This window comes from Phocoena phocoena, chromosome 14 (assembly GCF_963924675.1).
Source record: "Phocoena phocoena chromosome 14, mPhoPho1.1, whole genome shotgun sequence".
NCBI classification, from domain to species: domain Eukaryota; kingdom Metazoa; phylum Chordata; class Mammalia; order Artiodactyla; family Phocoenidae; genus Phocoena; species Phocoena phocoena.
In genome coordinates this window covers 69,715,581-69,741,393 of record NC_089232.1, presented here as the reverse complement: position 1 = coordinate 69,741,393, position 25,813 = coordinate 69,715,581, and the positions used below count along the sequence as shown (strand labels likewise).

The window sequence follows — 25,813 nt, the reverse complement described above, 5'->3', positions numbered from 1 at the left end:
AGTCACCTGTAAAGTGATATCTTAACACCATGTAAACATCTTGTTCCCCAACAACTTTTGACCAAATGGTCTTAGCATTCATTGATAATTTTTGCCTGGATTAGTTATTACATTAGAGATTACAAAATTATGACTTTGATCATTCTTTTATTCCTCCTGTATTTATTGGTTGGTATTTTTCTGTAAAGAACAGCTTTCCTTTTTTTTTTTTAAGTGATGTGGACTTATAAATTTTTATTTATTAATTGTGTTAAAGCCAAGCTTGGTCACTGTTCTTTTTGAAGCTCAGATTATCCCATAGTTTATCTGTGGGAGTTCCTTCAAGTTGGCTTCTATGGCCCCTTTGTTTTTTAGTATAATATTGTTTTTTGAGTGTAATTTGCATACAATAAAATGCACATATTTTTAAGTGTATAGTTTCATGAATTTTGTCAAATGTGTACACCCTTGGTCCTGTTTTTGCTATGGTCCCATTAATCTTTGAGTGCTTTCTTATTTTTGGCACAAAAAAGATCAGAGAGGTTCACTTTGTACTTTTCTTGCCTTAGACCTGGCCTCAGTCATTTTTTAAAAAGTTAATACCTTTAGGGCTTCCGTGGTGGCACAGTGGTTAAGAACCCGCCTGCCAATGCAGGGGACACGGGTTCGAGCCCTGGTCCGGGAAGATCCCGCATGCTGCGGAGCAACAAGGCTCGTGTGCCGCAGCTACTGAGCCTGCGCTCTAGAGCCCGCGAGCCACAACTACTGAAGCCTGCGCGCCTAGAGCCCGTGCTCTGCAACAAGAGAAGCCACCTCAGTGAGAAGCCTCTGCACCGCAACAAAGAGTAGCCCCTGCTCGCCACAACTAGAGAAAGCCCGCACACAGCAACAGAGACCCAATGCAACCAAAAATAATTAATTAATTAATTTTTTTAAAAAAGTTAATACCTTTGCTAGTAAATGGCATTTAGAAACCAAGGCTGAGTTCAAGATGTGCTCATTCCTACTGGAGTGTTATTGCTTCTAGTCTCTATCAGTGATCAGAACTAGAAAAATATATGTTATTTAAATTGTGTTTATATTGATATTTCAAATTTAACATAACTGGGATTTTACTCTTTAATTTTCTATTTGTTTCTCTTTTCTTCTTTTTTTAAAAAATATTTATTTATTTATTTGGTTGCACCAGGTCTTAGTTACAGCAGGTGGGCTCCTTAGTTGTTGCATGCGAACTCTTGGTTGCAGCACGCATGTGGGATCTAGTTTCCTGACCAGGGATCAAACCCGGGCCCGCTGCATTGGGAGCTCAGAGTCCTAACCACTGCACCACCAGGGAAGCTCCCTCTTTGATTTTTGACTGAAAACTTTGGGTTTATGTATCTGTTTTATCCTATTTCAAATTATTTTTTTTTAAATTTTTTTATTGGGTCATAGTTGATTTATAATCTTATGTTAGTTTCAGGGGTACAACATAGTGATTTAAAACTTTTATAGATTATATTCCAAATTATTTATGATTCTTCCTATTTAAATTGAGCATCAGAGGTTGACTTTTTAAATTAGGCTTTAATTTCTTTGTTAAGGCGCCACACGCTTGTCAAATTAAGGAAAAGATCCAATCTCTACTCTTAAATCCAAAGTTAACCTTTTATCCAAAGTTAACTGTAGTGCTTTATGTGATGATCTATGGCACTATCTTGAATGTGTGAAATGTTTCTTTGCTTTGGACTTCTGCTGGCAGGGGTTTGTTGCATCGGACCAGTGTCCCAAAGGATGTTGTTGATTATATCATCTTCGGCACAGTTATACAGGAAGTGAAAACAAGCAATGTGGCTAGAGAGGTGAGTAAAACAAACTTTGTACTGTTTAAAGATTGATAGGAGAATCAATTTGAGTTTTAATTAATAGAATTTGCACTTTAAAAGTTTTTAAAATTCATTAAAGTTATATTTGACTTAAATGTGATTTTACTACTTGAATTATTTTATATTTAAAAGAATTATAGTATAAATCAAATGATGTACACTATACTGGAATATATTTATACTATATACCAAATCAGTTATTTAAGCTGGTTTGTGATATTTTAGTTTGTTTTCTCTTAGGGAAATAGAGATTATGACAAAGTGTGGTTGATGTGACTTTTAGTAATGCTAGATATTGTGGCCTCTAACTTAAAATTTCAACATTTTACAAAGAACTTATTTCATAACACGGTTTTTGTTGGAGGTAGCCTTGCTTATTCATTTTTTCCCTTTGACTAGATGGCACATAGAGCAGTTTCTTTTTTTAACTATTTCACAGGTGTTTACTTTTACCCTAGTTGGCAAAGCGCCATGTAGTGTTTATTGGGCAGCTGAGATATGACAGGCCTTGGAACTTCTGCAGCATGTTCTACAGGCATTTCGTAATGAATAGTCCAGAAACATTTTCTGGGCTTTGTTTCAATTCAAAAGTGGCTATTTGGGTAAAGTTGGCTCCAAAGCACATTTCAGTGTGCCAAGCGTTTTCTTTATTTCTGGTTTGTGCTTGCCATATTATTGTGTTCAGTATAGTTGGAAGGTCAGTAACTTTCACCGCTGTCAGCCAAGAGAAGGGGAAACGAGCAGGACTGAAAGTATTTGTTTTGTCCCCCCTTTTTACTCATCAGTATATGTTAAGACTGCTCAAGGCCTGGTGTTACCGAAGTCCGCCATAATCAGCTACTGTATATTGTAAGGGAGGCAGGAAAGAATTAAGAACAGGAAGAGAGGGGCTTCCCTGGTGGCGCAGTAGTTGAGAGTCTGCCTGCCGATGCAGGGGACGCGGGTTCTTGCCCTGGTCCGGGAAGATCCCACATGCCGTGGAGCGGCTGGGCCCATGAGCCATGGCCGCTGAGCCTGCGTGTCCGGAGCCCGTGCTCCACAACGGCACAACGGGAGAGTCCACACAGTGAGAGGCCCATGTGCCGCGAAAAAAAAAAAAAAAAAAAAGAACAGGAAGAGGGTTTTTTTTCCCGTCCTGATTTTTTTGTTTTTCCTGGACCTTCACACTTCTAAATGTATCAGATATGACAACTTCATGAGTATATCAACATTTTCAACTTTTATATTCTGAAAAAAACAAAGTGACTCTTGTAAGAGTGCTTAAAAAGTAAATATTAAATCTGTTTCAGTTTTCTCTATATTTCTATTCTATCCCAACACTAAAGCCATAATGCTTTTTTTTTCTAAATTTTTTTCTGGAAATTTTATGTCCATATGCAAATCTCAGCTATTGATTGACATGTGGTAGATTTCTTCTCCCAGCTCTGTACTAATACTAAAGGCTAAATTGAGGGGATATATTGTAAGTATGTCTCTCTATAGTTGTTTTGTAACCTAAAGGCTACTGTGACTTCCAGCTAGAAAACTTTAAGCACCTGTTGTCTGTATTAATAGTGTAATAATGAAATCCTGAAAGGCTTCTGCTGCTGAGTTCCCATGAACCTGACTTCACTGAAAGGCCTCAGCATACTTCCCTGCTCTCCAACTTAACTAAGAGGCATTTTCCTCCTTTCCCCTCATTGTACTATCTAGAGCCTAAGCTTGCCTTGAGAGCTATTCAGACTTTAAATAGAAACATGTAGACAAGGTTCACCATCAACCACTTCTATTTAAAGTTCCTTCAATCTTGAGAGTCATCTGGGGCCAAGGGTGTGACACAGGCTAGAAAGGACCACGTGAGGATCAGGCCATTACAACCTCAGTGCCCTTTACACTTGCCCCACTGGGAAGCTCTCCTCCCCTTCCCCTTGGAGACTTGCCTCTCTCTTCCTTCTGGGTTGGCTTACATTGACAGGCTGAGGTGCAGTTGCCAGCGGGTAGTTTTCAACAGAGTGTTGGGCACTTAGTATCAGGCCTCACTGGAAAGACCAGAGTAAGGTCATGTTGCATGTACACTACGGTAACACATTTCTGTCCCTGTGGATTATGGTGAATGGTGGTAAATGCAGTAACTAGTATAGGTAGTATAAGTATGAAGACAAAAATCAGTTAAGAAGCAGAACCCTTTAATCTCAGCTTTGGAAACATGTTAACCTTACCAAATTATAGAAAATCTTGTATTCTGAGGATAAATAGTTTGAGAAAAAGGCCACTAAAAATTAATTCCCTTAATAGGAACCAGAATTTCATAGTAAATGATGGTGGGGGAGATGAGCTGTTGAGAGCTTTGTTTTTAAAGTGAAAATTTAATATTATAAAAGTAAGTATTTTATTTTTGCACCTATGCATTAGTTACTTACATAAACAAAAATGGAATCAGGCATTCATTGTTTTTTTGGCAGCATAATTTACTCAATAAATAGTATAATAAAATAATAGATGTCCTCATGTCCATTTTTAGATTAAAGGAGGGCCTCTGTTTTTCTCAAGGCCCCTCAAATTACTCTCCTTTGAAGCACCTCTTGTGTCATCATCCTGACCAGTTTTCTCATTTCCAGTTGTTAACTGTTAACCCTTATTTATCAGAGGTTCACTTGAGGCTCAGGCAGTTTTCCAAAATTTCTTTCATCAACTTGAACTCTTGCATGTTTGGCGTGTTTTCCAATTCCTCTTTGCGTTGGATCACGGTGTGCTGTCCTGAAATATCAGGCAGTCAGTGAAAGTAGAGACGCGTGTAAGCAGGCAGGGACCTGTGTGGGAATCTGTTCATGAGGAGTCAGTTCTTCAGAAATGATTTTCATGTTTGATGACTTTGCTTTACTACTAAGCCTTATAACTGCAGGAACATAGATCATGAGAGCCCCACACCATGATATAGGTCATCATTCCCTCAATTGTGTGTAGCAGGTTTACTTGCAAATTTAAACAAGTTAAAATCAAATTACATATTAATGTCCTTAAAGCTCTGAGAAAAGCATTGCTAAGAATTTAGGTGAACTGCAAGACTGTTGTAGGCTTGTATACCACACTAGAAAATGGCTACAAGGAGCTTGGCAGAGTGCTTGTCGGTTAATAGCTAGACAAAAAATTAGTAAACCGTTTCTGTGATGTGCTTAGTTTTATTTTAAATATTACTCTATGGATTATTGACCTCAAATCCTTTCCTGATGTACCATACAATGAAGTATCGCTTAAAGTGCCATTTACATGTAGCACTGCCTTCCTAAGTGATGCTTTCATTCACTCTGTTTCCTGAAGGCTGCCCTTGGAGCTGGCTTCTCTGACAAGACTCCTGCTCACACTGTCACCATGGCTTGCATCTCTTCCAACCAAGCCATGACCACAGGTATGTTTTTTTGACCACAGAAGGTACATGTTGGTTCTCCTTTGTCTTTTATATGATCATTAAAAACTACTCTTAACAGAAATAAATGATCTGTGTGTTTCAAAAAATAAGGTAATGTTTAAAGTTTTTGTTTTTGTTTTTTTTGCGGTACGCGGGCCTCTCACTGTTGTGGCCTCTCCCGTTGCGGAGCACAGGCTCTGGATGCGCAGGCTCAGCGGCTACGGCTCACGGGCCCAGCCGCTCTGCGGCATGTGGGATCTTCCCAGAGCGGGGCACAAACCTGTGTCCCCTGCATCGGCATGCGGACTCTCAACCACTGTGCCACCAGGGAAGCCCAAAATTTTTTGATTTTTGACAGTAGTTCTCAGCCCTTTTTCCTGCCCTCCGTACCTGAGGACCACAACCGTTCTTGTAGTTTCTCCATCAGTAGTGTGGCTGGCTATCTCAGGGATTGTTTATTGGAGGGATACTTCCAGATTTGAGGCATGAGAAGTTTATAACCTGCTAGATTTTAGTTAGGTGATTCTAATATGATACTCCCCAACGAAGATTGTGGCCTTCCTCCTCTACCATTGTCACAGTGATAAGTCACTGCTTTAGGTGATACAACTCTTTTCCTCTACTTTTTCCCCACATCTAGGCATTTTTATAATTAGTTACAAATTCTCCTAAAAAATGTAGCAAATCTGTGGGACATTTTGTAGCATCAACCCTTATTGTGAAAAGACAGGAAACATGAAAGATATGGTCATCATGTGCTCTCTTAGTGACATCAAGTCCAGGTTGCCACCTAAGGGGTGGCAGGGGATGAAGCCAGAGGCAGGGATGGGGGCATTCTCCACTCCACGCAGCCTGGGACTGCTTCTGGGTAAACTGACACAATACTTGCCAGTGGCCATAAAGAGGGAAAGGGGCTGTCTGCTATCTAAAAGCCAGAATTTCTCTAGCTTCTAGTAGAAATTGAAATTCTCTTTATAGGAAAAAAGTCATTATGGAAACTAAAGCTGGGAGCATATAAAATATGCCCAAAGTTCTGGTTTAGAATACGATTTGTTTGAGAGTTGGTCCAGTGGATACTTCCGGAAGTTGATGTCCATACAGCCTGAATGAAACTTGTTTTTCTCCAGTGCGTTGAATGTATTTTTAGTCATTTCAAAAACTTACCCTAATCCCTCTGAAGAGTTAAAAACCTTAATTACACATGTTGTACAATGCTAGTAACTATCATACGAATTTTAAATCAAGAAGCCTAAATTTAAAAAAAGGAAAAGCAGCTTAAATTACCAATGACCTGTTTATCTATACAAGAGATGCTCATGTACCTGTGCCCTGTGCCCTGTAGCTGTCGGCTTGATTGCTTCCGGCCAGTGTGACGTGGTCGTGGCAGGCGGTGTAGAGTTAATGTCTGACGTCCCTATTCGCCACTCAAGGAAAATGAGGAAGATGATGCTGGATCTCAGTAAGGCCAAGACTCTGGGTCAGCGATTGTCTTTAGTCTCTAAATTCAGATTGAATTTCCTGTCACCCGAGGTGAGAATTGTGAACGCTTACATAAAGACTTGTGTTGCCGAAGCATCCCATTGCAGAGATTTAGACTTAGGGGAGACAGCATGGGTTCAGCTATGCTCTAGCAGTTGCAGATTCTGTTAGTTACAGGGAAGGGTTAATTATTTGGTCAAGATGGAAAGAAAGAAAAAGTAGTGGTTCGAAGATTTGAATTTGTAAGCCTTTTTAGAGATGCCCTGCTCAGAAAGAACTTCCCTTGTCTTAGTCTTGATTGATAGTAGACTTTAACTTTCCCAAATAACCCTGGGTGTGGTATAGCACCTGTGAACAGTGTGCCTGGTCCTGAATATCTCCTTTCCCAGCTTCCAGCAGTGGCCGAGTTCTCCACCAATGAGACCATGGGCCACTCTGCGGACCGACTGGCTGCCGCCTTTGCTATTTCTCGGCTGGAACAGGATGAGTATGCACTGCGCTCACACAGCCTGGCCAAAAAGGCACAGGGTGAAGGACTCCTTTCTGATGTCGTGCCCTTCAAAGTACCAGGTAAAACAGTTTGCTTCACTTCGTAGGGGAGAATGCTCTTAATGCTCTTGATACGTGTTAGGGGGTTCTGCATTTCTTCTAAAACTCCAAAGACCCCGAGTGACTTTCCAGTAAATATGATGGTTCTCTTTCCAAGACACTCAGCCTTTATTCTTAAACATGGACTCAAGTTTCAATCCTTGTTGTAACAGTAGGTAAACATTTTTTTTAAGATTTTATTTTATTATTTATTTATGTATTTATTTTTGGCTGTGTCAGGTCTTAGTTGCAGCACGCGGGATCTTTGTTGCGGCATGTGGGCTCCTCGTTGCGGCGCGCAGGCTTCTCTCTAGTTGTGGCGTGCGGGTTTTTTCTCTCTAGTTGTGGTGCACGGGCTCCAGGGTGTGTGGGCTCTGTAGTGGCGGTGCGCAGGTTCAAGGGCGCGTGGGCCCCGTAGTTTGCGGCACACAGGCTCTCTCGTTGAGGCGCGCGAGCTAAGTAGTTGTGGTGCTCAGGCTTCGTTGTCCCAAGGCACGTAGGATCTTAGTTCCCTGACCAGGGCTGGAATGCGTGTCCCCTGCATTAGAAGGTGGATTCTTTACCACTTGACCACCAGGGAAGTCCCTGGTAAAACTTTTAAAAAGAGAAATTTTTACGTCTCCTTTAGATCTTGCAGATATGTTTTAGTTCTTATGTGCATGCCTGTTTTTAAAATTCTTCATTCATATCTCTTCTGTATAGAAGAGCCAAATGTGAATGAATATCTTAAGAAAATAGGGTATCCTTTCTAATGTTAAATCATTTAGATTATTTCCCAAAAGTCTTAAGAATTTATTTTCAAATTTGGTAATACCTTGATAACTATGAAAGGCTTTCTTTTTAGTGAATATCTGTGGTTTACATTTTATTTGTTCTTGTAATTTTTAAAGTGTATTTCTCTGGAGAAGATATATAATGCTTGTTGTGCCTTAGAGTTAAAAACTTCATATTTTTATAGGAAAAGATACAGTTACTCAAGATAATGGCATTCGTCCTTCCTCCTTGGAGCAAATGGCCAAACTAAAACCTGCATTCATCAAGCCCTATGGCACAGTGACAGCTGCAAATTCTTCTTTTTTGGTAACTATGTGTGGTATATGTGTGTTTACTAGTGATCTTTTATATTTGTGTACTCTCAATAGAAAAGCCTGAAATAGAGTTATTTGTGTGTATTATGAATTGAGACTTAAAAATATACTTCCTCATTACAAAGATAATATTAAAATAGAATTACAGTTTTTTAAAGCCATAGAAGTCTCCTGACCCAGTCACCATTCTGTTACAAAAAAAGCTGTTCTCTTCAGGCACTTCAGCAGTCAAAAAACTTAGACTGCCTGTGCTAGGCACTGGAGATGAAAAGAACCGTTTATTGTAATGTAGTGAGAAAGTGCTGTGAAGGCTATAAGCATAGACTCTTGGGGAAGATACATAGATGGGTGAGTCAAAGAGGCTTCTTAGAGGAGGTGACCCTTGCTCAGAGAATCTTGAAGGAAGAGTACAAGCCAATTCAGGTAGTGTATAAATGGCATTCTAGGCAAAAGGAACAGCAAATGCAAAATCAGGAGTTAGTTACGAGAGCAAGGACCTCTTTGGGGAAGAGCTTGGTTGGAACATAGGATATGAATTCAGGGAGTCGTATAAGACTTGGAAAGTAGGCAGAGAGAGTGACGAGATACATCTCCTAGCTCTGATTGTTAGAAAATTATGTTTTATGCCGGCCCCCAAATTACTTTCCTATAAGCATCGTGGAATAAATCTACCCTCGTTTTCTGTTGTTGTTATTTTACTTATATGCAGGTAGCTTCATGTCCTTGCTTGGGTTTCTTTTCTTCTCCTCAATTGAATGTCCCTGCTGATTCTGCTTCTGCTTGGGAGATGTGGTTTTCCTTCTCCTACTACCTTGGGTGTAGTCTTCTGGATAGAGTTCATCTGGTCAATGTTTCTTTGACAGTGTAACTCCTCTACCCAGGTATACAGTCTAGAAACATAGGCAAATGTTTGACATATTTGACTTTGGTAAATGATGATTTAATGCCTGCTCTTGAGCTCGGGCAAGGGTGCCTGAAGTGGTTCCAACAGGATGATGTACCACTCTGTAAAGCCTGAGTGGTGAAGGGCTGGTTAGGTGATTATTTCCAAAACCAAGTTGGATGATAGGGCCATATGGTATGGGTTACACTCTTGGCAGATCTGAGCCCCCTTGATTACTTGTGGGGTGTGCAAAAGGTTCAGGTTTATTCATCAGCAGTCAGAAACACGAGTCGTCAGAGGTAATGCATCACAAATACATGGATTTTCAGAGGTTTTGTTAACGCACCACATTCACTGCAGTTTTGCACAACTGCACATTGAATATGTTATTGATGTGATATCATTATGTATAGTCACCTGTGTTTCCAGACTTTATGCCCGCCTATCAGTAGTGGCTACATAGCTTCTTCACAGTTACTGAGTTGTAAAAATATGGTCTGATGTGGTAGAAATTGTTTTGATTTTGCAAATTCTAGGGAGTAGTTTCCTTTCCTTTGGAAAAATGGGTTTTTTTTTTTTTGAGCTCTCTTTTTTGAAGCAATGGTAAAGGGCTTTTGTGAGTGGTACTTCTTTGTCCCCCAACTTCTCAGTTGTCAGTTGGAAGAAAGCACGTTGGGTAGGTCCAGAGAGGGAAGGCCATGGTTCTTATGTTCTCAGCTATCTACCTATTTCTTCTTCTCCGATTGTTATAGTCTATAAATAGAAGAAAATCACCTCAAAGCCACAGGCAGAAAGCAGCTGGGAAACAGTCCAGAAAATGTAAAAATCAATCAGTAAATGAGAGATTTTTTTGGAGATTGTTTTAATTCATAAAATTCCTCATATTCTGCACTAAAAGCAAAAAACTTTTAGTTTATCATGAACACATATTTCTAGAGTTACCTATTCTCCTCATCCATTTTGATAATTATGGTACTTTCTGAATATGCTCTTGTACCCTCGTCTTCCAAAAGTGGGTCGGTGTGTGTGTTTGACTTGTGACCTAACGATGGATAAAATGAAAAGGTTTTGTTATATAGAGGCACTGTATAAGTGTCACTGGTTGGTAGATTTAGGAACAGGGCATAGAAGGTGGCTGAATAAAGACCACCAGAGAGGCTGCAGAATTTAACATTTTTGTTCCGGTCAACATTTCAGACTGATGGTGCATCTGCAGTGCTGATTTTGGCAGAGGAAAAAGCTCTGGCCATGGGTTATAAACCGAAGGCATATTTGAGGTAAAGTAAGTGTTCAAATAAATTACCTCTGGTTTCTTTATTTTAGTACTAGAGCTAACTCCTCTCTTCTTTTACCTAGGGATTTCGTGTACGTGTCTCAGGATCCAAAAGATCAGCTTTTACTTGGGTAGGTAGCAGTGTGTATCCTAGGATTATAATGAAAAATACTTGGTTACCAATGTTTCTTACATAGATTTTAAAGTACATTAAGCCCTGAGTTCATAATTGGCTTGTGAGTTGGGTTTTTTAAATAATAATAGTCTTTTATGTTGCTTTATCATTTTATAGTTTTGGAGTCTTTTCCACTTTTTCCTATACTTTTCTACTTATAATTAAAATATATATACAATTTTGTATTCTTGTTTTACATTAAGATGTCATAAGCATTTTTTTCATATTGTCACACACTCTGCAACAGTCTTCAGAATAGCTTTTTATAAAAGCCTCCTAATGCTTAGACTCCTCTCCCTCCCTCACGAGGCTCTACCCTCACTAGCCTCCATTATGTCCTTTAACTAGCCATACCCCTTCTGATGCTCTACCCTTTGAACTCTGTGTTCTTCTAGCTCTTCACATTATTAATTTGTCCTTCTCATTAATTGTTTACTTGCTTATTATCTATTTCTCTGAGTCCAGAATATCAACTGCAAAGGGCAGAGGCCGTGTCTGTTCAGTTTAATATTGTATCACCAACACTTAATATTTGTACAGTAGAATCAGTGAGTGAGTGGAAGACACTCTGATAATTATGTAGAACTCAGTTTGGGGAATATGAAGGAGCTCTTAGGTTAAAAATTAAAGTTTTAATATTGTATCACTTATTTTTTTCTTTTCAGACCAACATATGCTACTCCAAAAGTTTTAGAAAAGGCAGGATTAACAATGAATGATATTGATGCTTTTGAATTTCATGAAGCTTTCTCAGTAAGTCACTTTAAAGACACATATCAAAGGACTATAATCATTTAATATGAGTAAAACAAGAGTGGAGCTTTATATTTGACGTACTGATTTACACTGCTGGGAAGGGCGTGATGGGAGGAATCCAGGGCTACACACACAGTGCTAAAAAACATACCTTTTGAAGCTGTCACTTTGAGGCCCTTCAAAAGTACCAGATTGTTTCTTTGGGAAATATTCACTGAAAACTGATTTAAAGATTTGCTTAGCTTTAAAGTTAGGACAAACTCAAAGAACGCCTTGAGGGACATTACTAACAAGGTCCTTATTGAGTTATTTTCCTTTCTAGGGTCAGATTTTGGCTAATTTGAAAGCCATGGATTCTGACTGGTTTGCACAAAACTACATGGGTAGAAAAACCAAGGTAAGTTTCTGGTTAAAAATATGCTCGAGGAACTTCCCTGGTGGTCCAGTGGTTAAGACTCTGTGCTTCCACTGCAGGGGGGCACGGGTTCGATCCCTGGTTGGGGAATTAAGATCCTGCATGCTGTGCAGTGTAGCCAAAACACAGCTTGAGTTTCCAAAGCACTTTACTATTTGGAGCTTTAATACCTGCTGATAAAAATATGAAGAGGTTTAAAAAAATATGAAGAGGAAAGCTGCTGCTGCTTATGAAGAATTTTGTGTTTCATTACATATATTTATTTCTTAGTTGAAAAATACCTCCTGGAAATTCTTTAGAAAAAAATAAAAGCAAGGATAAAGAAGGTGTGGCACATATATACAACTGAATATTACTCAGCCATAAAAAGAAACAAAATTGAGTTATTGGTAGTCAGGTGGATGGACTTAGAGTCTGTCATACAGAGTGAAGTAAGTCAGAAAGAGAAAAACAAATATCATATGCTAACACATACATATGGAATCTAAAAAAAAAAATGGTTCTGAAGAACCTAGGGGCAGGACGGGAATAAAGATGCAGGCGTAGAGAATGGACTTGAGGACACGGGGAGGGGAAAGGGTAAGCTGGGATGAAGTGAGAAAGTGGTATTGACATATATACACTACCAAATGTAAAATAGCTAGTGGGAAACAGCTGCATAGCACAGGGAGATCAGCTTGGTGCTTTGTGACCACCTAGAGGGGTGGGATAGGGAGGGTAGGAGCGAGACGCAAGAGAGAGGAGATATGGGAACATATGTATATGTATAGCTGATTCACTTTGTTATACAGCAGAAACTAACACACCATTGTAAAGCAATTATACTCCAATAAAGATGTTAAAAAACAAAAAATAAAAGCAAAATTTTAAGTTGTCTTTGTTCATCCATTCTGATGTTAGATGAAAAATAAGTGGGCCCTGGCTTTCAGAATTGATTTAGACTCTTTCTTTTGCAGTAAAATAACTTGTGATTTGTCTTAAGTTAGTTACTTCCCTTTATTGCCATCACTACCTGTTAACTACGAGCCTTGTCTGATTCTTAAGTAAACTCATCTTTATATTTGTGTCTATTTTTGTGGGAGCCAGGTTGGATCGCCTCCTTTGGAGAAGTTTAACATCTGGGGTGGATCACTCTCCCTGGGGCACCCGTTTGGAGCCACTGGCTGTCGGTTGGTCATGGCAACTGCCAACAGATTACAGAAGGAAGGAGGCCAGTATGGGTTAGTTGCCGCCTGTGCAGCTGGAGGGCAGGTATGTCACAGAAGCATCATAGGAGCTTCCAGAAAGTCATTTCCTTGGAAACAAAACAAATTCATCCAAGAAAGTTTGATTTAGCTTAATTTGAAACAGTCTTAGAGCGATTTTTCTGATGACAGACAACTGGGAAAAAAGCAGCCCATTGGGCTTCCCTGGTGGTGCAGTGGTTGGGAGTCCGCCTGCCGATGCAGGACACATGGGTTCGTGCCCCGGTCCGGGGGGATCCCACATGCCGCGGAGTGGCTGGGCCCGTGAGCCATGGTCACTGAGCCTGCGCGTCCGGAGCCTGTGCTCCACAGCGGGAGAGACCACAACAGTGAGAGGCCCACGTACTGCAAAAAAAAAAAAAAAAAAGCAGCCCATTTTTGTGGGGAGGGAGTACAACTTAAATTCTGATAGTACTTTGAAAGGAAGAATCTATTTAAATCCAAGTTATTTTTTTCCCCTAAAATAATGTTTATGTTTTTTGTTTATAAAAGTTATATATGCTGCTTATGGAAATTATGAAAATACAAAAAGTATTTAGAAAATAAAATTATAATCACTTATAATCCCCTCATCAGGCACTATCATTATTCACACTTTGATATATTTTCTTCTTTAATAATAAAATTTTATCCATTTATCTAGTCACCATGAGACGTTATCCATAAAATCTCTCCAAGTCTTTCTTGAGAACTGAACTATACCTTAACGGAGAATTAATTTGCCTCTGGATAACCTATTGCTGTTTAGCTGAGGAAAATTATGGTTTTCTACAGATTTTTTTTCTATCTGCTTTACTTGTGTTACTGACGAAACTTCCTACCTGCCATAGCATTTCACGTGGGAATAAAATCCAAAAGGAAGGCTGGTTGTAATCTTTTTTTTTTTTTCCAACCCTGATGGAAACAGATTTGATTTTTCTCCAGATCACAGAAACTATCTGTTGCCGACCAAGATGAATAAGATACGTAAAAGTATAAACATCTTACGTTTAAAAGCCTTTATTTATGGCTTTTTCTCAGAGACTTTGAAGAAGCAAGGGATCAGTTATTTTTAGGTTGGAATATTTTAGACTTCACAATCAGAAGTATTTTCTAATCTGTTGTAACTTCATTTACAGAAAACCATGGTAAATCAGGACTGGAGCCCTCCCTCTTATCTTCCTATGCCAAATTTAAATGTGGGAGGTAACTAGTGCATAGCATTGTACACAGTGCATAGTCCACATAGGTTAATGTCCTTTGGTTTTGAGTGTTTGTTCCCTAATTTTTTAATCTAGCACATAGAGGATTAATAACACAAAACTAGGTGCTTTTGTGGGTGAACAAAGAATAATATCCAGTATTATTACTTACCTCTAGAAGTTTACAGTATAGTGAAGAAGGAGATGATACATCTTAGAAACTAGATTAAACTTGGCATTGTTTCATCAAGAGCCAAATGCGTGCTACAAACATGATTAGGTCAAAGGAGGAATCCATCATTGTGGATCAGGGTTTCTCAGCTCTGGCACTAGTAACATTTTGGGCCAGATAATTCTTTGTTGCGGGTGAGGGGACTGTGCTGTGTGTTGTAGGGTGTTTAACGTCTCTACCCACTAGATACCAGTAGCAAACCACCCCCCTCACTCCACCACCTCCCCGCCCCCCTGCCAACACACACAGTTGGGACAACCAGAAATATCTCCAGACATTGCTAAATGTCCTCTGGGGAGGGGAGGGAGCAAAATCACTGCCGTTGAGAACCACTGATCTAGTGCAATATAAAAGATTTGGAACATGAAAACAACACAGTTGAAATAAAACAGGAGAAGGAATATTCTACCTTATTATGGGCCCTTCTAGGACAACCCCAAGTCAGTCAATCCTTCCCATCCATATTCTTTTGTTTGCTTGTGCCTGTAGCAAGGTATTTAGCAGTTTGTTTTGAACTACAGTGTATATTAGATTGAGGATACAGACCGTGTAGCAAAACTTTGTACCCACACAGTGTTCAGCTTGGTGCCTTATAAATAATAGTTGTTTAATAAATATTTGTGGGGATTGAATTGAATCTAGAAGCAGGGAGGTTAGTTAGACTATTAACTAGTTTGATAGCAGTCCAAAAGATAGAATGACTATGATTATCAGATAGGATTTAGACTCATGAAGTCATTAATTTCTATACTAGGTTTCAACTAGGGAGATAACTTGGATATAGCACTGTGCCTAGTACTACGAAAGGGATTTTCTACCTTTTTACCTTTGTGGGACCTCAAATCATCATCTTCACCCGCATAGAGTAGTAAAGAAGAGACCAGGTTTTGGAATCATCTGGTTTCAAGTCCTGACCCTGTTACTTAATAGCTGTGTGGATTTGGATGAGTAACTTAACCTCTCAAAGCCTCAGTTTTCTTACCTAGGAGAGAGAGAAGGCTGTTGTTGGATTCACTGTATTGCGTTTATTTTTATACAGCTAAAAAAGCCCCTCTGGCTTATTTTAATAGTAACCACTTACGGAGCATCTACTAGGAGTCAGACCCTTCTAGATAGACTCTGATACACATGTGTATACATGTATGTGTGTGTGTGTGTATACATACATTGTATGCTATCTAATGCTCACAAAAATACTCTGAAGTGGGCACCATGAACCCCATTTTAGAGAGGAAGTTGAGGTTCAGAATGGCTAATAACTTTCCCAGGATTGCACAGTATTTGAATGGCAGAGCCAGGATTAAGTTCCAAAGCCTATATTTTTCCCATTGTTCTGTGCTGCCTCTGTACTGGCTGGATTCATTGCATTTGATTGCTCTAATTGAACTTTTTTTTCCTTTACAGGGCCATGCTATGATAGTGGAAGCTTATCCAAAATAATAGATCAAGAAGAGGTGACCTGGAGTTTCTGTGCAGCACTCACCCTAGGCAATGCCATTTCAATGCACTACTCAGTGACATCCGTAGTTCCTAGCTCCTCTTAGGAAAACAAAATTTGTGGCCTTCTGTTAAGTACTTTGCAGTTAAGCCTTGCCAGTGTTCTGAGCTTTCCAATAATCACGGCTTATTACTCTTTCAGGAATTTCTTAGTTACCAGAATCTCTCAACAGTGATAAGTTTAAGCAATTGTGTTTGGTCTCTATTTTTATGAAAGACTGAATGAGCGGTTGCAATTTTGGAAAGAATTTAGCTGAGATTTGGAATCACCTTTGTAACATTTGCAAATTATAGCTCATTCCTATTTGTGACCTAAAGATAAATGTTTTCTATAAAATACAAACCAATGTGCCTAAATTTAACTTAATTATGGAAAGGTAATTTAGAATCTAAACGTCACTGAAAATTTACAGTAAATGTTTAGATATATAAATACCATGTTGGTTAACCTTAATAAAGTAGAGAAGTATCAGAGAACCATTTGCATTGTTTTATTAGAGGTAAAAGGTGGTTCTCTTGCTTAGGGACAGATTTTGCCTTGGATTACTCATTTGTAACTTCTAACCATTTTAGTCAACCATGAAACCGCTAGGATCATAAAGAAGGTCCTGCTTTAGAATAACACCGTTTTTTCCCCAGTGCCCAATTGAAATAAATTTATTTTATCGTTTGAAGATGTTTCTGTTTGCCGGGTTTAATGAAATGTAAAGAAATTTCAAAAATTTGGTCAACATACTAAAAATTCTCTCAGTTTTTTGACAACCGAACTGCATTAAATAGCATGTATGCTAGTGCATTGCAGAAGCAAAAGTCTCAGTTGCAGCTGTTCATGGAATTTCATTTAGGTCTGTGAAAGTTACTGGCAATCAGAATCATACACTAGTTCAGGGACAGATTGGGCAAGGGAGCAAGTGCTAACCTCTTAAAAGGTTATTTGAGAGTCCCAGCTTTATTTCCCCATGATTTCATTGGTGAATTCCACCTAATGTGAGTTTTTAATACTGCAAACCATTATATTTACGTATCACAAGTATTAACTCTAGATAAGTTAAATATAAAAGATAAAAAACTTTTTAAGCGGCTTCCCTGGTGGCGCAGTGGTTGAGAGTCCACCTGCCAATGCAGGGGACACGGTTTCGTGCGCCGGTCTGGGAGGATTCCCCATGCCGCGGAGTGGCTGGACCCGTGGGCCATGGCCACTGAGCCTGTGCATCTGGGGCCTGTGCTCCGCAACGGGAGAGGCCACGGCAGTGAGACGCCTGCATACTGCAAAAAAAAAAAAAAAAAAAAAAAACTTTTTAAAATTTAGAAAAAAAAATACCACTATGACCCTTAGGTTGGGGTGGGGAGAATTTCTTAAATAAGACATTTAAAGTGTTACCATAAACGAAAAGATCTATAAATTGGCCTATGTTGAAATAAGAACCTTTGTTCTTTATATGATAGAGTGGAAAGACAAGCCACAAATGGGGTGAAGATACAGATATAACTTACAGAGGATGTGCATATATATATCATATATATGTACATATATATATCTTATCAAAAATATATCTTTTATATCTCTATCATATCATACATATGATAGATACCTTACAAGATATATATGATATAGATATATTTTACAAAGGATCCAGGGTGTATACAGAATTCCTGTCAATCAAAAAGAAGATAGGGACTTCCCTGGTAATCCAGTGGTTAAGACTCTGGGCTTCCACTGCAGGGGGCTCGGGTTCAGTTCCTGGTTGGGGAACTAAGATCCCTCCCGCATGCCGTGCGGTGAGGCCAAAAAAAAAAAAGAAGAAGAAAGATAACATCGTAAAATATGGCAAAAAATATTAACAGGTATTTTTTTAGAAAATAATGTACAAATGCAGAATAAACATGAAAAGATGCTCATTAGTAATCAAGAAAAACCAAACCAAGATCATGGTGAGGTATTATTTTATACCTACTAGACTGACAAAAATGAACAGGACTGAGAATACCAAGCGTGAGTAAGGATGTAGAACAGTAGGAACTTTTTATACACTGCTGGTGAGAATGTAGATTGATACAACCACTTTGGAAAACAGTCTGGCATTATCTTGTACATTTGAATATGATACATGGTTTATAATCCAGCTTTTCCACTCTTGGGTATATTTCCTGGAGAAACTTGTACATGAGTACCAGGAGACATGTACAAAAGTGTTGATAGCAGCATCTGTCTAATAGCAAAATATTGTAAATAACGAATGTTCATCCACAGCAAAGTTTTAAAAATAAGCAAAACTAAGTACATTTCTAGGATGCCTATGTACAAGGTGAAAATATTTTCCAAAACAGTTAAGAAAAAAGAAATCTTACAGAAGAATGCCAAATAATATATGTAGACCCCAGGCTCCAGGAGGTGGATCATGCTCTTCCCCTCTTGAGTGTGGGCTGGACTTAGTGACTCAATTCCAGTAAATAGAGTGTGAAGACAGAAAACAAGGCAACCTTAACAGTGGAGAAACCTGGCAAACACTAGTTTAACCAAATGACCAAGGTTGTTAGCGGTACTGTCATGTGGATATCACAGACCTCCTGGTATGAGGTCATCAAAAGGGCCCTTCACCTTAGTGGTATTCTTTCCAAGTACTCATAACCTAGTCGATTGATGAGAAAACGTCAGACAAAACTAAATTGAGGGACATTCTACAAAATTCTTCACCAGTACTCAAAACTATCAAAGTCATGAAAAATAAAAGAATACTGAGAAACTGTCACAGACCAAAGGAGGTGAAAGAGACATGAGAACTGAATGTAATGTAGTATCCTGAGTTGGATTCTAAAACGGAATAAGGACACTAATAAAAAAAAAAACTGGTGAAATCTGGGGTTTAGTTAATAGTTTAAAAAGGAACCCATATATAAATTCACATATAGTGAAATTATTTTCTAGGAGAGTGCCAAGACAGTCTTTTCAACAAATGGTGTTGGGAAAATTGTATATCCACATGCAAAATAATGAAGTTGGACCCCTGCATTAAACCATATACAGAAATTAACTCAAAACAGATCAAAGACCTAAACATAAAAGCTAAAATTATAAAACTCTTAGAAGGAAACAGGGAAAGCTTCATGATACTGGATTTGGCAATGATTTCTTGGATATGACACCAAAAGAACAGGAAAGAGAAAAAAATTGGAGTTCATAAAAATTAAAAACTTCTGTACATCAAAGGACACAGTGAAAAAGCAACCTATGGAATGGGGGAAAATATAAATCATATCTGATAAGGGGTTAATATCCAGAATATATGAAGAACTATGCAACTCAAGAGATAGAAAACCCAATTTTAAAATGAACAAAAGGGCTTCCCTGGTGGTGCAGTGATTAAGAGTCCGCCTGCCAGTGCAGGAGACATGGGTTCGATCCCTGGTCCGGGAGGGTCCCATGTGCTGCGGAGCAGGCTCATGCACTGCAGCTGCTGAACCTGTGCTCTAGGGCCCACGAGCCACAACTACTGAGTGCATGCTACAGCTGCTGAGGCCCACACGCCTAGAGCCCGTGCTCCACAACGAGAGGAGCTGCCACAATGAGAAGCCCGTGAACCACAATGAAGAGTGGCCCCCACTCGCCGCAACCAGAGAAACACCAGCGCGCAGCAACGAAGACCCAACGCAGCCAGAAACAATAAATAAAATAATAAATTTATTTAAAAAATTAAAATGAGCAAATAATTTGAATAGATATTTCTCTAAAGAAGATGTACAATGAGCACATGAAAAGATGTTCAGCGTCACTGATTGTTGAGGAAAGGCAAGTCAAAACTACAATGAGCTGCTACTTCACACCCAATAGGATGGCTGCTATTACGAAACCTGAAAATGACAAGTGGTGAGGATATGGAGAAATTGAAACCTTTGTGCACTGTTGATGGGAATGTAAAATTGTGCAGATGCTATGGGAAATAGTATAACAGGTCCTCAAAAAATTAAAGGTATTGGGTTGGCCAAAAGGTTCGTTCGGTTTTCTTCTGTAAGATGGCTCTAGTAGCACTTAGTCGTCTTTAACTTCATTCAAAACAATTTTGTTAGATTGTACGTGACAGCTGTCACATCAGCGTGCATTTAAGAAAAATCAAAATTGGTAAATTTTTGTGTAGCCATTTTAGTATTGAAGATGGAAGAAAACATTTTCGGCATATTATGCTTATTTCAGGAAAGGTAAAAACACAAACGAAATGCAAAAAAAAAAAAAGATTTGTTCAGTGTACAGAGAAGGTGCAGTGACTGATCAAACATGTCAAAAGTGGTTTGAGAAGTTTCGTGCTGGAGATTTCTTGCTGGATGATGCTCCATGGTCAGTAGACCAGTTAAAGTTGATAGCGATCAAATTGAGACATTAATTAAATCGAGAAATTAATTGAGAACAATCAACATAATACCACGCGGGAGATAGCCGACATACTCAAAATATCCAAGCGCTGAAAATCATTTGCACCAGCTTGATTATGTTAATCACTTTGATGTTTGGGTGTCACATAGGTTAAGTGAGAAAAACCTTCTTGACCATATTTCCGCATGGGGTTTTCTACTTAAACGTAATGAAAACGTTCTGTTTTCATCAATAAAACAAATTGTGATGAGTTATGAAAAGTGGATACTGTACAAAAATACGGAACGGAAGAGATTGTCGGGCAACCGAAATGAACCACCACCAACCACACCAAAGGCCAGTCTTCATCCAAAGAATGAGATGTTTTTATGGTGGGATTGGAAGAGAGTCCTCTATTATGAGCTCCTTCCGGAAAACCAAACGATTAATTCCAACAAGTACTTCTCCCATTGAGACCAACTGAAAACAGCACTTGACAAAAAGCGTCCAGAATTAGTCAACAGAAAACGCATAATCATCCATCAGGGTAATGCAAGACCGCATGTTTCTTTGATGACCAGGTGAAAACTTACAGCTTGGCTGGGAAGTTCTGATTCATCCTCTGTATTCACTAGACATTGCACCTTCGGATTTCCATTTATTTCGGTCTTTACAAAATTCTCTTAATGGAAAAAATTTCAATTCCCTGGAAGACTGTAAAAGGCGCCTGGAACAGTTCTTTGCTCACAAAGAAAGTTTTGGGGAGATGGAATTACGAAGTTGCCTGAAAAATGGCAGAAGGTAGTGGAATAAAAGGGTGAATACATTGTTGAATAAAGTTCTTGGTGAAAAGGAAAAATGTGTCTTCTATTTTTACTTAAAAACCAAAGGCACGTTTTGGCCAACCCAATAGAATTACCATATGATCCAGCAATTCCAGGTCTAGTATATATACAAAAGCATTGAAAGCAGGGTCTCAGAAATATTTATACACCCATGTTCATAACAGCATTATTCACAATAACTAAAACTTGGAAACAACTCAGGTGTTCACTGATGGACCAATGGATAAACAAAATGTGTATATACATGCAATAGGATACTATGTAGCCTTAAAAAGGAAGGCAATCTTGTCACATGCTACAACATGGATGAAGCTTGAGGATATTATGCTAAGTAAAACAAGCCAGTCACAAAAAGACAAATACTGTATGATTCTACTTGTCCCAGGTATTTAAAACAGTCAAATTCATAAAGACAGTAGAATGGTGGTTGCCAGGGCTTGAGGGAGGGGGGATGAGGGGTTGTTTATTGGGTATAGGATTTCTGTTTTGGAAGATGAAAATAATTCTGAAGATTGGTTGCACTACAGTGTGAATGTACTTAACACTACTGAACTGTATACTTAAAAATCATTAAAATGATAACATTTTATGTGTATTTTACCACAATTAAAAAAAAATTTTTTTAAGGTAAGGGAAAACATTCAGAACAGAAGTTACCTCTAGGTAGGGGACAGTGGAATTGGATTGGAGAGGAGCACACAGGTTAACGTTATGTACTATTTCAAAACATTTTATATGTATAGAGAGAGCCACGTTATTTTCATTAGCATGACTGCTACAAAAGATCATCCTTGGCTGTGGTGATTATAGACACCTTCTTGATGTTTGTTCTTAAATATCTTAAACTGATTATGTTTTTAAAGATCCCAACTTAAAAGTGTCTCTCTTTTCATGTAAAACTTTAATTAGACCCTCTGTTCCACCAAATAACCAATTGAGAGTGGAGCCTTTATTTGCCCTCATCTTCTTTCATTCAAATTTCAGAAGGTCAGCTCCCCAGCTTCTCCCCACCCTCTCCCCACCACTCTTCCCTGCCCCTAGCTGTTTGCTTCTCCGCCTGTCTTCTCCCCCATCCTTTCTCAGTTTTGCTTATTTCTCAAGGCCTCTGAAGTTCCGGTCTTTCTTGAGGAGTAAAAGGCGGTAGCAGGGTCTCCCGGGCTTTCTCAGATTTTAGTGGATGACTCAGAGTCCCTCTGCCTATATCCGCTGTGGTTTTGGGGGACTCTGAACTGGTTTATTGTGCTTCCTCAATGAAGCGGGATCATTGATGGAGAGGAAGTGGGAGAATGTGGGGATTGGAGGACAAAAATAGTGAGTAGACATATTATTCTGAAAATAAATAGATTATTGTGAAAGAGAAGAAGCATTTAGACATGTTGGCAGTGTTTGTACTCAATGTCATACTCAAATTGGAGCCCTTTTCCCTTCCACACTTAAAGAACCGTCAGTGATCAACTGATTCCCAAAGCAGAACTCCAGATAGGGAGTTCACAGCTTCCCCAGGAACCCCTAATATAGTCTATCCTTCTGTACAAACTTAAATTCCAGGGCGTATTTTGTTTGTGTTTCTTTGCTTGTCAATATTCTATTTTTAAATATGCAAAATGTTCAGGAAAAAAAATTTTTTTAATAAATTTATTTTATTTTTGGCTGTGTTGGGTCTTCATTGCTGTGCACGGGCTTTCTCTAGTTGCATCGAGGGGGGGTTCTCTTCATTGTGGTGCGCGGGCTTCTCACTGTGGTGGTTTCTCTTGTTGTGGAGCACAGGCTCTAGGCGCACTGGCTTCAGTAGTTGTGGCACTCGGGCTCAGTAGTTGTGGCTCGGAGGCTCAGTAGTTGTGGTGCACGGGCTTAGTTGCTCCGTGGCATGTGGAATCATCCCAGACCAGGGCTCGAACCTGTGTCCCCTGCGTTGGCAGGCAGATTCTTAACCACTGTGCCACCAGGGAAGCCCGTAGGGAAACCTTTTGAAAACCATTTTTTTTCCAATATAAAAAGAGATGCTCATCGTAAAAAATTCAAACAATATAGAGTAGAAGAAGAAAATGAAAGATCAAGTAGACATACCCAATGTTTATATTTTGATCTCTCTCCTTTTTAATGTGTACGTATTTATGTGGACATATAGAACATAATTGCCTGGTATAATGGTGTTCTGGAACCCTTTTGTTTTACTTAGCTATGTAGCATTTTTTCATATTAGTGGGTGTAGCTATATGTCATCATTTTTAATGACCACATAGCATTCCTTTGTATGGATATATCCTAATTTGTTTCACCAAGTGCCTCTTTTTTGAGGATGTAAACACACTAGAGTGCACACCCTTTGTACATTTATCTGTTCACTTGTTTACTTATTTCTTTAAGCCTTCTTTTTAGAAATGGAATTGCTGCTATATCTCACCTTCTTGTATTTACCTCCAGAGCATTCTTTTTCATTCCTTTTTTTTTTATGGTGAGAGCCAAGTGAACAAAGGCTTAATGTCATTTCATTGATCCATTCTCAGGTGTGCTTTTAGCAGCAGAGCATGCACTGAGTGTGTGCAATCATTTGAGAAGGAAAACGAGAACACATATGTCTACAGAAGCATACTCAGGAAAGGAATCTGCTGTTTCTATTCTATATTACTTGAATTTTTCAAAAAAAATTTTTATAATTAAAACAAGACTGTAAATTGTTAATAAAGTGAAAGTGTATATATACACTAATATGTATGAAATAGATAACTAATAACCTGCTGTATAAAAAATGAATTAATTTAAAAATAAATAAATATTTTAAAAAGTGAAAGTGGCATTGAGACCTGACTCTGTTGCCAGGGAAACTAGCAAGGCAAAGCCCCCACGGGATTCCAGTAGCTGCTGCTTCCTGTGAGGGCTGGAACAGGTGTGAGGCACAGAGACATTGCAGGTGTCCTGGTGAGTTGGTACGTTCTAGTTGAAAGAATGATTGAATCCATTCAGAGAAATACTTGAGCTGGTTTATACGCAATTAAAATATTCACACAAATCCTTAAGTGGAGATACAGTGTATGTAAGAAAAATATTTTCAGTGGCATGTGGTTAGTATATCACTTTTTTATTTCGAAAGAAAACATCCTCATTCCACTTTATAAAAATATCCATGAATTTTTAAATTAACAAACATTCGTCGGATATTTTTCATTTATTTACTTTAAAAAACTTTCAGAGTCCTATGAGCATCCCCTTGTGGATTCTGTAAGATAATTCAGCTAGACTTCTTGGTGTCCTCTAAAGGCGTTTCTTAAATATTTCTTCTCTATATCTAGTCTTAGCTTGATCCTGTCATTTTTTAAATGTCAGTGTTTGTCATCTTTTCTCCTTAATTCTTGGCAGTCTGTGTTATCTTTCTCTCTACTTTAAAACTTATACCGCATTCTTACAAATGTTCTCATATCAGTGACTTTTTGTATACATGCATACGTCTATGAAACTTACATTTTATAGTAATGTATTTTACAGAGATTAAAGAAAGAGGGACCTATTAACTTCACCTTTTCCTAAATTTTGAAAAGAAATGAACCAAATTCTCCCCTTGGCCTCCAATGTTTAGAAGATCAGAGTTCCTGTCAATTAAGCTATCCTTTCTTTGTATCTATAGAGAAGAAATAATCAGACAAGAAATCACTGAATAGTTAAAATAAGATCATTTTTATCAAATATATCTGTAACACGAACTGTTGATTAGTTAAAAACTGGTTGAGACAGTTTTACTTGTAATTATTTTGAACTTTGATATCTGTTGATTATTTTTACAGCAAAGGCAGCCTTATTCATTAGGTAGCTTTAGTTAGTTTTTCATACTTTTCTTGCTTTGATGGTCACAGGTGGGGAACAGGTAAGCTGCCAGAGAGACGAGCGTGACTAGTGAAAACAGAAGCCTATCTTTCCCAAGGGCTGAGCTCTGGGAGGCGGAAAGGGTTCAGAGGATTGGCCAGGACCCATCCCTGGATTCAAGGACACACCCTCGACACCCTTGAAGGAACACGGCTCTGCCTGTGGGTCACTCAGAGCTTCTGTCTTCCCCATGAAAGAGCTCGCCCTAAAGCCTCTGCAAGCTACCCTCTCCTCTGGACACCAGACCCACCAATGGCAGTTCCTTCAAAACAATGGTTTTTCAGGGTAATTAAAAATTCGACAGTGTGAAAAGGAATTTTCAGAGTGAACTGAGTCAAGGGTTGGTGGTGGTGACACTCCCTGCAGTGGGAGCTACGCCATCTGCTTTCCGAGGCCTCCACCTTCTTCAGCCCCTCTAGAAATGTCTACTTGAAGAAGTCTTTTTTCCACCCTTTAGGTTGGGACAGGTATATGAAGAGGAGTTTTCTTTTTAGAGCTTTGTTGGAAAGACCTTTGTACACTCGGCCTCACTCCACGCTGGTCACGCTGCTCCCAAGAATGCTTCTTTCTCACCTGGCATCTTAACTTCCTCCTTTGCTGTGTTCTGGGATGTAGGTTTCATTTGTGGCCTAGGAAGGGGTGGAAAGGCCCAACTGCAGGGCAATTATTATTATTGCCAGCTCTCCTTTGACGAGGTTGTATCCATTTTTACATTTTCACCTGCC

At 39.0% G+C, this 25,813-nt stretch overlaps 1 protein-coding gene across 4 annotated transcripts in view; it reads left to right on the top strand.

Annotated features, from left to right (window-relative positions):
• The window catches only part of HADHB (hydroxyacyl-CoA dehydrogenase trifunctional multienzyme complex subunit beta), a 38,237-nt gene extending 21,464 nt beyond the window's left edge, over positions 1 to 16,773 (top strand). For 2 of the 4 annotated variants that reach the window (XM_065891689.1, XM_065891690.1), the window contains exons 4-14: positions 1,721 to 1,820; positions 5,142 to 5,229; positions 6,572 to 6,759; positions 7,098 to 7,278; positions 8,255 to 8,376; positions 10,465 to 10,544; positions 10,624 to 10,671; positions 11,381 to 11,468; positions 11,794 to 11,868; positions 12,973 to 13,137; positions 15,948 to 15,983. In XM_065891689.1, the coding sequence (XP_065747761.1) occupies positions 1,721 to 1,820; positions 5,142 to 5,229; positions 6,572 to 6,759; positions 7,098 to 7,278; positions 8,255 to 8,376; positions 10,465 to 10,544; positions 10,624 to 10,671; positions 11,381 to 11,468; positions 11,794 to 11,868; positions 12,973 to 13,137; positions 15,948 to 15,983 (1,171 nt within the window). Of the gene's footprint in view, positions 1 to 1,720; positions 1,821 to 5,141; positions 5,230 to 6,571; positions 6,760 to 7,097; positions 7,279 to 8,254; positions 8,377 to 10,464; positions 10,545 to 10,623; positions 10,672 to 11,380; positions 11,469 to 11,793; positions 11,869 to 12,972; positions 13,222 to 15,947 lie in introns of those variants that run through there. The other 2 variants (XM_065891688.1, XM_065891687.1) reach the window with 2 other exon arrangements.
• The last annotated feature ends 9,040 nt before the right edge of the window (positions 16,774 to 25,813 follow it).